Raw genomic sequence first — 12,623 nt, 5'->3', positions numbered from 1 at the left:
CACTGAGATACTTCCAAGCCTTTAATGGCTTTGTTGTCCTGGCTGTAGAGCTACAAAGGTGAACATTGTAAGATGGATGGATGGATGGATGGATGGATGGATGGATGGATGGTTGGATGAATGAATGAATGAATGAATGAATGAATACTTGTCTCAAATGATAGAAAGCTTGATGGATAAATACAAATATTTAACTAACTGAAGTAGCCACTTCAGTCTTCTCATTCACACCTGAGTCTGAGGGGGAAAATGCTAAGTACACTGTAGAAAGCTTGCTAGCTATAACACAAAGCTTAAAATAACAATGAAAAATGAAAAAAAAATGTTAGTCTATGCTTTAGTTCATTCATCTGATAGAACTGAAGTAAACATCTTGTAACAGTAACTGTGTAACAGTAGCTACAAATTCGCTAATCTACCCAGTGTGGCTAAAATGTCTTAGCCTTAGCTTGTTTTCTGCAAACTCAAGGATTTTTACCTCAGTCAAAAGCATTCTCTGAAGACATTTTTGACTAAACGCTAAAATGATTTCAAAGGATGAAAACCTGCAGGGGATAGTTAGCATGATCTCATCTGGTTAATGCTAACTGCATAAAGATGTCAAACACACACTGTTAGCCAACTTGTTGGGAAGTAAGCATGCTAGCTAAACAACAACCTGAAAATAAAAAGCGCAGTAGAAGCAAGCGGGAAATTCAGTCGACTCACTTATATAATAGTTGATAGAATCGAGTCTGAGGGGAAAAAATGCTGAACACACTTTTAGCCCCGTAGCTGGAAGGGAAGCGTGCTAGCTAAAACAACAAGCTGAAAATAACATAGATAAACGATGAGGTTTAGATAATTCGAACTGAATTATCATCTGACTACAGAGTAAACAGGTTTAAAACTGTGTAACTAGCTACAAATGTGCTAATCTATCAAATGTCTTAGCCTTAGCTTGTTTTCTGAAAACTCAAGGATTTTTTTTTTTACCTCAGTCAAAAGAGCTAAATGCTAATAAAACTGCAAAACTTGATGATCTCATCTGCATAATGCTATCTGGCACTTAGTAATCATGATGCTGACATATTTGGGAGTAGAAAAAAACCATCATCAGCTGCTGATCTGCACAAGAAAATAATCATAAAATCTAAAATTGTTGACGTTGCTGCAGACGTGGGTATATTCTCTCTCTCTCTCCTCGATCTTGTGAACCTTCGCATGTAAGCATGTGTTCCTTCTCCACCGGGAGCTGAAAAAAAGTGCGTAAGGAAGCGTGTGCGCTGCCTGTCTATTTATTGCAACTGCAGTGCTGTCAGCCCGCTTCAGCCGGACCTCTCGTCTATTTCCAGATACGCAGCACAAATCAAACGTGCATTCGCTGAAGAAAAAAAGCCGCCGGTTGCAATTCTGCCTGACAGCCGCACGCTAATCATACGGGAGCAGGACCGAGACTGCAGGAGAACACGCAGGAACTTTAGCCTTGTCGGGGAAGTTTCTGGAAAAGACGCTGGAGTGCCTTGCAGCTCTTGAGCCTGAAGTAATAGCGTGTTGTAGTGAGTCGATAACGTGAGGAATGAGAGCGTTCTGCTGAATAAAGTAAAACAAAAGAGTCTTTTGGCAGGAAATGAATTAGTGATAGACTTTTTCTTTAGCTACGTCTAGCCTCAGTGGGTTACTATCGCTTTCACTACATAAAAGACACAACGATAATATGTAGTCGGCTTCATACTCACTATGTAGTGAACTACAAAGTGCTTAACCTAGTGAGTAATGACTTTATAGTGCTATTGGTCACACAGAGACCTGTTTATGCTTCGGAAGCACTAATTAGTTAGTTAGTTAGTTGGTTGGTTGGTTGGTTTGTTAGGGTCGGTAGTTGAGTAAAGAGTGTAATCATGTTTATTTAAAGGTCATATCAAGGTCAATGTAGTACTTTTTTTTCTTAATAAAAAGTTGTTTTATGTATAATTTAAGTCCATATTTTATTTGATCTACAGACTCAACTATATATTCAAGATGACTGAAGCTAAGATACAAACAAAACAAAACAAAACAAAACAAAAAAGCTTAAAAGGTTTAAAAGCTAAAGCAAGGTGAAATTTAATCCAAAGAAACATTTTAGTGATGATAGAGAAAAATATAAAACATGTCAAAATAATGCACATCTAATAAATAAATAAATAAATAAATAAATAAATAATAGAAAATATTTAAATGCTGAAAGTTAAAAGTAAAACAATAAAATAATCAACATAGTAATAACAATCATCATCATCATTTTAAAGGTAATATATTTAAGTTTTTATAAAATACTTTAGAGTATATTTAGAAATACCTTCATTTATTCTACTGTACAAAAACAAAAAAGAACGAGTGACAAAAAAGTTTTGTAAACTTATTAAAAAGTTGCACTAGTGCTGGTCAGCATCATCGCAAAGTTCAGATTCAGGTTAGTTTTTTTGTTGCCTGATTCAAACGTGATGAGATTCCTGTATTATATATATTCTACAGCTTGAAAACACCTTCCTCTCTTTCTCTCTCTGTCTCTGTCTCTCTGTCTCTCTCCCTCGTCTTTGTCTTCAGTGTTTTTCTTCTCCGTCTACCCCTCTGTTTTTCTGACTGCTGTGTTTTAGCTGACTGCAGGCTTTAGTTAAGGCTTTCTTGTGCCTGACTATGGAAAAATGAGGTGTTCTCCTGAGATTGGTGCTTACACAGATAATCCAAAATCAATGAGCACGGCAGGCTGGTGAATAAGAAAGCGCACACTTGAAAGGCTGCCTGTCGCCAGTGGAAAGTTCCAGGAAATGCAGCATCATGGATTTCTTTCAAGTGGGGATTACAATGCCATGATTTTCTTTTGAAGCGACTTAGTTTGTGGTCGAAGGCCTCGCCTAAGTGCTGTTGGGAAATTTAATTGGCAACGGCAAGAGGCCTGTAACCTCTGGCTGTAAACAGGGGTCACGTCGTGAAACGGCGACACGACATAAAAGTCACTTTCTATTCATAATGAAAGTAAAGAATGTTTATTTTGAAATTCTGCAGAATGTAATTCTGTAACTCACCTGGAAACTGCATTCATATGTACTTTATTCCCTTTTCCATTTGTATTTATTGTATTTTCTTTATTTTAATATAACATTTAACAATACCAATTAACATTTAATTTTATTTTTTCATTAAGAATGTTAGACTTCTTTTTATCCTTTAAGGCATCTATTTCTGAGGGAACGTGACGTGGTGTGCCTGTAATTCGCTAAAGTTCCAAACAAACTCTTTCCACCTCCTCTATCACTCTTAAAATAACAGTCTGATCGCACCGTCTCCTCCATCCTGAGCTAAAACGTTTGTTTATCCCTGACCTATTTTGATCTGCTCGCCATAAGACCAGGGATCATATGGATGCTGTTCTGAGCCAGAGGAAGTGGCAGTTTCCATGGCGGCTAAGCAGTGTCTTCCCAGCACGAGGAAACTGTGAAGCCCTGGTGGTTATCGCACCGGAATGGCTTCCCTAGCCACCTTCATTTCTGCCTGCTGTCAGCTTAGCCAGGCGCCAGCTCGGCTCATACACGCCGCTCTAATGCTACATCACTAGTGGACTGGGTTAAGCTGATAAACACTGGGACTGAAATCCTCTCCTATTAATTGTAGTTAAACACCATCAGATATGATTTAGGGCTTTGTTAATAGAGGAAACATAATTGACTGGCAGCTTGCTAGCGTAAGATATCAATCTTTATACAAGCGTCGTTACACCCTCAAATCTGATTGGTTGATTTATTCTCTATAACAGCAGCCCTGCTACAAATCCATATATATGTATCCGTATATATGTATATATGTAGTATATTCATTTCTGTAGTAACAGCTAACCGACTGAGATGATAACAGAAGCTGACGTTTTGGTTTATGTTGCGTTTACGGAAGGAGTCTCCAGTGTCAGAGGTTTGTTTATGAGAAACGGTCGAGGCTGAAGAGAGAGAGAAAGGAGAGAGAGAGGTATAAGGTGGGGAGGGGGTAGAGAGAGAGAAAGAGATATGTATAAGGTAGAAAGAGAGAGAGAGGCATAATGTAGACAGAGAGGGAGAGAGAGAGAAGAGGAAGAGGGAGAAAAAGATACAAGGTATAGGAAGAGAGAGCGTGACAGAGAGAGAGAGAGAGGGATAGAGAAAGGTATAAGGTATAGGGAGAGATAGAGTGACAGAGAGAGAGAGGTACTGTATAAGGTATAGAGAGAACGTAGCAGCTAGAAACTTCCCCCTAAGTATCATGGTCGACTAAATGAACAGTGCATTAGCATCAGCGTGATTCCTAGCCGCGAGTAAAATTGTTCACATCTTTGTGACTGAAATCTCACCTTCTTTTTTCTTTTACGTGTCTGTCATATCACACCGTATGCAAACTGCTATTAGGAAAGCTCGGAGATTAAACAGTGAGTCGGCGAGTAAGTACCTGCGACAAGCCAGCTCGAGCTCTACGGACAGACTTGTCACAACATATCAGTGCACCTGCTCATCCCGTAGCCTTGACCACTTATTACTGCAGCGTGCTTAATTCCATTCCTCCTGCAAACAGAGCCATCGCTAACCACGTTCAAGGACGAGTGAGCTAGCATGCATAGGATCCTGTGTCAAAGGCTGCGATGTTAATTAGCAAGAACCGAGACGGAGGTGTGGACGAGTGCAAAAATTTTTACATCCCCACATCATATTACATGAGACGTGCATGAGGGAATGAATGAATGAATGAATAAATAAATATTTAAATAATATTTATTTAAAAAATAATAAAAAAAAAAAAAGTAATACTATGGTTTATTTTAATAAATAGATATAAATAAATAAATAAATAAATAAATAAATAAATAAATAAATAAATAAATAAATAAATAAATAAATAAAGAGACCATGATGGATAGTTTGTTTTAAAAAAATTTTATTTATTCATTTTTTAATTTATTTTCCTCTACCGTCATATTCAAGGACGTCGGTACAAATGAGTACAAAAAATTTGCATACACCAACACCACCTCAATGCATGGAAAAAAAACCCCACCATGATGGATGACTTGTTTACCTTTTTTATTTTACCTCACCACCTCACATGAGACATGCATGGGGAAAAAAAGAATAAAGAAAAAGTAAAACTAAGCAAAAAAAATTTAAAAACCCATCATGATGGATTATTTAAAAAATAAATATATATTAATTAATGTAAAAAATATTCAACCTTCTATGCATAAAAAAGAAAAAAAAACACGAAAGCAAAGCAAAAAAAAAAAGATTTGTTTTCCCTATTTTTATTTTATTTATTTATTTTTTTCTAACTAATCTTCCTCTGCTATTGCATTCCATTGCATGGGCCTCCCACCAAACACGTGTCATTTTAACATCAGCGTGACATCTCTACAGAGATAATTAAGATTGTCTCAGAATCACGCTTCTGCCTCGAATTTAATTCCACTCATAATGTGATAGTGGAGATTAGCGATGTAATCCAATCAGGATTTAGATTCTGTAATCCACTTTATTGATATTGAAATGAAATGAAGTTTTAAAAAAAACAAGGCGAGTCAAAACGGCTGTTGTTTAACAAATGAACTCTTCATGCAGATTCTTGTGATTGGATTGTTGTACTCTTCTAGCTGCTAATCTGGCATTATAATGCACCATACTGAGCTCTGTGTTAATCTCATGACATTGAACACTCATTAGGACTCAGCAGGGAGGTCAGTATTACTGAAGACTAGCTAAAGTAATCTAGCTGAAGTGCTGAATCGTTCATTTTGATTGGTTACAACTTATACCATTGTACATTATTTTCCATAACTATTTAACAGTTGTGGCTCAAGGGGTTAAGGCCCTGGGTTGTTGATCAGAAAGAAGGTCAGGGTTCAAGCCCCAGCACTGCCAAGCTGCCACTGTTGGGCAATTAAGCAAGGCCTAGCTCTTAACCCTCTCTGCTCCAGGGGTTCTGTATCATAGCTGCCCCTGTGCTCTGACCCCAACTTCCTCAACTGGGATATGCGAAAAAAAGAATTCCACTGTGCTGTAATGTATGTGTAGTGATAATAATAAAGGCTTCTTCTTAAACGCACACTCCCAGTTGTTTGGTTGGTTCACATTATATCATAACTGGTGTCATTATGAGCTTCTGCGTTTCTTTTTCCCAAAGTCCAAAAGAATGGAGATTCCTCTTGTTTTTGTTGTGTCCATGTTGATTGAGTGATTGAATGTCTTTGTCATGTTTCACTCCACAGTGGTGGTTAATATGAAGCTTGTATGAAAGTAGACACTTAAATTTGCTTAAATCTGATCTTCAGCCAGTAAAATTCTGTGTAAGGTTCTCCAACAGAGGGAAAAACACACGTCTAAAACACATTCATTTTATATCAGACTCACAGCCTGAACATCATTCATTTATTTACACTGATTGAAAATGTCTGATAAGTTGCTGCCATCATCAGTAAAGCTTTAGTAAATCCTCAGTGTGAAAAGAAATGACAGCAGCTGCCATGGATAAAGTCTGTAGTATAATTTCTGATGGTATGTTGTTGTTGTTGTTGTTGTTGTTGTTGTTGTTTTCTCACACTGCCCCTATTGATTATGAATAGCAGCCTTATGGTTAAGGAAAAAAATGATTGTTAAAATTACGTTTTTTAACGTTTTTTTAACATCCAGCGTCATGGCAAATATCTACTATTTTATTTCATTCCAGACAGTAGCGCTTTAAATTCCTGAAATTTTTACTCCCAGTTACGCCCCATAAACAGTGTGTTTGTGTTATTACTAGAGGTTTGTTGGTTTATTAAATTAACAGTTTGTTTATTTATTTATATGTATATTTACATATAAATAAATATTTATTCTATTTATAAATATTTATTCTATTTATTTATTCTATTTATTTATTGTTATTGAGTTTCACACGGCCGGTCGATTATTCTTACAAACAACAAAATCCATAATACACAAAGACTACACACCAAAGACCCCTGGAGATTTCTAGGCTCCACTTTGAGACCCATGGCCTTAAGGAACCCTTGAAGAATGCTTTTATAGTTCAGCGAGGACCAGTGGGGATAAAGACAGTAGGGGTTACGTGATAAGTGACAAAGAGCACACATTGCTTCTCCTCCATCTCAGGGAAGTGGTGGATCAGCAGTTAAGGATCGGAAGGTGCAAGGACCTTAACCCTCATTGGGGCAGTGGTGGTTCAAGTGGTTAAAGCTCTAGGCTGTGGATCGGAAGGTCAGTGTTCAAGCCCTAGCATTTCCAAGCTACACCACTGTTGGGCAATTGAGGAAGGCTCTTAAGTCTCCCTGCTCCAGGGGTGCTGCATCATAGCTGCCCCTGCACACTGACCCCAACTTCCTCAGCTGGTATATGTGAAGAAATGAATTCCACTGTGCTGTAATGTATGTGTGGGGATAATAAAGGCTTCTAATGATATGATGCAGATAAACACTGCTGAATGTTATACCCAAACATTAAACTTCCCTCCAGAATGTTTTAGAAAACTGATTGGTTGTGGAATGCTAGTCACTCCATCCACTGATAAACCTTATCACTATGGCAACCAGTAGTAGGATAGGGATGCCTCCTGATGACATCATAATACAGAGACTGGAGACTTCAATGTAGCTTTTCTTTAAGTGCTTTACTAGGCATGTGGACAATTATATAAAGTCTCCCATGTCCTTATTTTGTCCACGATATAATCAGCAGGCGGCTAAAAAACCTCCATGACACCAATCAGGGTTATTAAATAACAGCAGGAGCTCTGTCTGTCTTTCTCTCTCTCTCTCTCTCTCTCTCTCCTTTAATTTCTATTCCTTTGCTTTCCTCGTCTCTTGTATCTCGACCCTAACTGAGACCGTGTCTCACCAATCAGAAGAAAAGAAAAAGAGAGAGGTCAAACCTTTCAGAAGAGAAAAAAGAAATAGACAAAAAGATCGTTTTGGAGGTTATTTGTGTTCGAGATGATCGGCTGCCAATGAGGTCGTGCGGAGACATGAGATCAGACTCACTTTTTTCTCCTTCTTTTTGAGCTCTGGTGACATTGACACAAAGGATGCACTGTTTCTGAAGCTGAACTGACAAATGGGGGGAAAATAACACACGCAAATGGAAAATTTTTATCCATTAGTCATGAAAAGGCAACTAGTGATTGTAGAGGATTTTTATTTATTTAATTTGTTTATATTTATTTATTTATTTGCTTGTTTATTTATTTATTTTGAATTATTATACATTTTAAATTTATTTATATATATATATATATATTATTTATTTTCATTTTATTGTGTACTTACAATGGTCGTGCACCCCCACACACCCCCCCCCACCCCCGTTAGGTTTCTAGACTGCAGTTTTTCATTTAATGCCGTTTTCCATTTGCCATGTATTGTAGTTCATGTTAATATTTGCTAAATCAGCAGTTATTTATTGAGCTATTATAAAATTTAAGTTAACACACATTTAAAAAAAAAATCAGTGGAAATAAGGAAAGCAGCTATCACAAGATCTTAAATGCAAAGGATTCCTTTCCTACAAGAAGAAAAGGAGCTAAAAGGAAATAAATAAACAGCTGGTGGAGAAAATAGTCTTTACAGACAAGTGGAATGGAAATACACATTTACATCGCACTTTTAAGACGCATGACGATAAGGTGATAAGTCGATGTAGTGAAGCTTTGCTGACATTTTCCAGACTGAAGGTTTCTTCTTGTGGTCACATGACAAGCTGGAGATTTTATTTATTTTTTATTTTTATTTTGCTTAACTTTAGGAGAGAGAAAATAAAGTCAGGTTGGTGAAGTATATAAACTGTCTAAACGGATAAAAAAAACGCATGATGTGTCATACGATGCCTTTACGTAGGCTGTGATATAGCAGGAGTTGGAGTGATTATTTTTCCCAAACAGCATGACCGCCGGGTTTATTTTCTTCCTAACTTAGATCAACTTGATACTTGTTCAAAAAGTCTAAAGGAGCGTCTTTAACATCGAACAATGTCTCGTCGGTTGCATCATTTGGAAATAAAGCACTTCTTTGCATGACTCAGATTAGAGCTGGTGTTAGTCACTCATGCCTGTTTTTAGAAGATCGCTCTGTTGGAAGCTCTGTGTGAATGGCAAGGTCAGACTTCAGAGCCTGCTGAACTTCCCTGGAGCTGTTTGTGGGTGTTTCCAGGGTGTAGCCGTGTTTAGACACGCCATTGTGCTGAGTTTCTCCCATCTGCAACATCACGACCGCCATTTTTTCTCTAAACCCCTCCCCACCCCACCCCCGCTGAGCTTTTACAGGCATTAGCATAAGCATGGCTGTCAGTGTCTGTTTGTTCCTTTGCCTGGCAGGTGGTACAGCATCTATACCAGATGCTCGGATGTCAGAAAAAATACGAGAGAATGTGAGAACGGCATCATCGCGGCAGGCTGCATGAGGGCAATGTGACTTTTTTGCTGAATTAACACATGCTAGTACATAACACCCGGTATTGCTGTCTAACAAGCTGTCCAATCACCATGAAGTTCTTCATTTCCAGATTTAGTAACAGTACCTCTCTCTCGCTCTCTCTGTCTCCTTCTCTCACTCAATCAGATCCGAGTGGACGGTCCATCCCACGGCGCTTTTCAGTATGAAACAGTGCAGGTGGTGGAAAACGGGCCGATCCTGCGCGACATGGCCTTCTCGGCTGATCAGCACTTCCTGTACGTGATGTCAGAGACCCAGGTGAGTCATTTGCCCTTTTTCTTGTTGTTCCACAGTGTAAAGACCACAGTGTCCTCTCGGTTTTCGGGGTCCTGTGTGGATGAGAGAGAGAGAGAGAGAGAGAGAGGGAGATGTGTGAAAGAAGCTGGATAAAATTATCCCAGAGCAGAGCGTTCTGAATGTACCAATCACTGAATTACACAACACACACACATACACACACACACACACACAAAAATAAGCACTGCCAGAAATTTCTAACAAGAGGTGGGATCATTTGCAGTAATTAGACTACCATGGCGGAGGAGGGGATGCTGCAGAGAGAGAAAGTTTGTGTGTGTGTGTGTGTGTGTGTTATGATGTAAATTACAAAGAGAAAGACAGAGCCTGGAGTGGGTGCATTAGACTTTAGAAACTTTCCCTTTTTGCACAAACACTCATAAAGCGTGTACACGCGTCCAAATACACACATGCAATTTGCTCAGTAAAAATGCTTCAAATGGTGCAGTCTGTGTGTAATGTGCATAATGGATGGAGTAGATTGGCCACTGCGGCGATTTCTCCAGCACCACTAAAGCCTGTAAGCCATTACGACCCATACTACACCATATTCACACAACAGAATAAAAAGCACTTAGTCACAAAAGACGCACTTATGCCTGTCGCTATGGCCGGCTTATTACCATTGGGAAAGAAGCAAGAAAACGCTATGTAATGGTGGAGGAAGCAGACTGGTTTCCAATATGTCCTGAGTAAAAACTGATGGGAAATGCTTATGTATGAATCTCAACTTCATTTGACGTAAATAATACAGCATATATAACACCTGCTACTTATAATATAATGTGCATATGATGTCAACTGATATAACACATCATAACAGCTGTTATTACACATTATAACAATAAATTATGACATAAACACCATCTTGGTTTGTATATCTTGTTTTGATCTTAATGCATTAGAAATGCTTTTTTTTAAATGTAATATAGCATACATAACACCTTGTAATGCTTTTTTATGATATAATGTGTATATGACTTAATGTCAGGTGACTTAACACATTATAACAGCTATTATATCATATTATAACAATGAATTACGACACACACCTTCGTACTATGTACGTCTTGTGTTGATCATAATGCATTATAAATGCTTTTACAACATGTTACATAATATAGCATCCATTACATGTTATAATGCTTCTTATAATATTCACATTATATGACTTAATGATGTTAGGTGACATAACACATTATAACTGCTACTATGACACACCTAAAGTTTCTTGTTAGCTGTAGGTTTTGTATGCAGCATAATTGTTTTTACAGCATGTTACAATGCTTTTTATAACATGGTTCTTATGTTATAATGTGTATTTGACTTAATGTTATCAGGTGACATAACACATTATAACAGCTATTATTATAAATGTATTATAACAATGAATTAAAATTAATGAAAATACACAGCTATAGTTTCTTGGTATGTAATAAACCTTCAGAGCATGTTATATAATTTAGCATTCATAACTTAGAATGCTTCTTATAATATGTGTATGACATAATGATGTCAGGTAACATGATTATAACAGCAAATGACTTATGACACACACATTTAGTTTCTTGGTATGTAATGAAACCTTAAGTGTTGTATTTGTCATAATGCATTATAAATGCTTTTACAGCATGTTATGTAATATAACATACAGAATACATTATTAGAGCTGATATAAACCATTATAACAATGAATTAAAACACACCACTATAGTTTCTTGGTATGTAATGAAACCTTAAGTCTTGTATTAGTCATAATGCATTATAAATGCTTTTACAGCATGTTTATAAAATATACATATTACCATATAATGCTTCTTATATTATAATGTGTATATGACTTCATGATGTCAGGTGACATAACACATTATAAGAGCTATTATAACACATTATAACAATGAATTAAAACACACAGCTAGAGTTTCTTGGTACGTAATAAAACCTTAACTTATGTATTCGTCGTAATGCATTATAAATGCTTTACAGGATGTTTATAAAATCTAGCATACATAACACCTTATACATATGTAATATGCTTCTTATACTATAACGTGTATATGACTTAATGACATTAGGTGGCATTGTAACATCTGCTGTTATAATGTGTTATGATGCACTCCTTTAGTTACTTGGTATGTAATACACTATTTATAATACATAGAATAGTGCATAAGTGTGCAATGGGAACTGACCTCCAATTAAAATGATTAGCTATCCAGAACTTAAACAGATCAAAATACTGAATCTATTACGATGTCTATTAAATGAACTCTTCCCAACTAGGTCATGGTCATCCCACCACCCCATGGTGTTAGAAGAATGACAGAAGGCTTTGTTTGATACGGATAAATGAGGCGGGGGCAATTAGTTTCATAAATAATCGTGTCCTACAGCAATTAGCCTATTAGCCCAGTTAGAGAGCCCAGTCATCTGCTTTGTGTTTGCTACAAACATCTTGGGATGTCCTCTGTAGGGAAATCGTAAATAAATTCAGAAGCTATTTAGTGAACATCCTCCAACACATGTGCAGACACACAGTGAGAAACCGGCTGAAAACCTAAGACTCGGAGAAGAAGATAACCTTCGTAAGGCTTCTTATGAAAGTCACAGTATACAAAGCTATGAACATTCAAAGACCATATCATAATGCATTCATAAGGTGTTCTACCAATCATTATATATTATATTCATGTAAGAAGATGCGTTACACTCTATAGCTATCTTTATTACATGATAGTCATAACTCATTATAACTATGGTTTATGAACATTTATAGATTTTGTTATAATGCATTCATAAGGTGTTCTACAAACCATTATATATTATATTCATTATGTATGCAGATGCGTTACACTCTGTAGCTATCTTT

The 12,623-nt window shown here is 37.0% G+C and overlaps 1 protein-coding gene across 1 annotated transcript in view; it reads left to right on the top strand.

Moving 5' to 3' along the window:
- Positions 1–12,623, top strand: part of plxna4 (plexin A4) — a 318,824-nt gene that overhangs the window by 155,602 nt on the left and 150,599 nt on the right. Inside the window, exon 4 of the mRNA XM_058416905.1 lies at positions 9,584–9,715. Within this exon, the coding sequence (XP_058272888.1) occupies positions 9,584–9,715 (132 nt within the window). The remainder of the gene's footprint in view (positions 1–9,583; positions 9,716–12,623) is intronic.

The sequence above is a fragment of the Hemibagrus wyckioides genome, linkage group LG19, assembly GCF_019097595.1.
Source record: "Hemibagrus wyckioides isolate EC202008001 linkage group LG19, SWU_Hwy_1.0, whole genome shotgun sequence".
In the NCBI taxonomy this organism is placed as follows: domain Eukaryota; kingdom Metazoa; phylum Chordata; class Actinopteri; order Siluriformes; family Bagridae; genus Hemibagrus; species Hemibagrus wyckioides.
The sequence above is the reverse complement of the archived record's forward strand: the minus strand, read 5'-3'. Positions and strand labels throughout refer to the sequence as shown.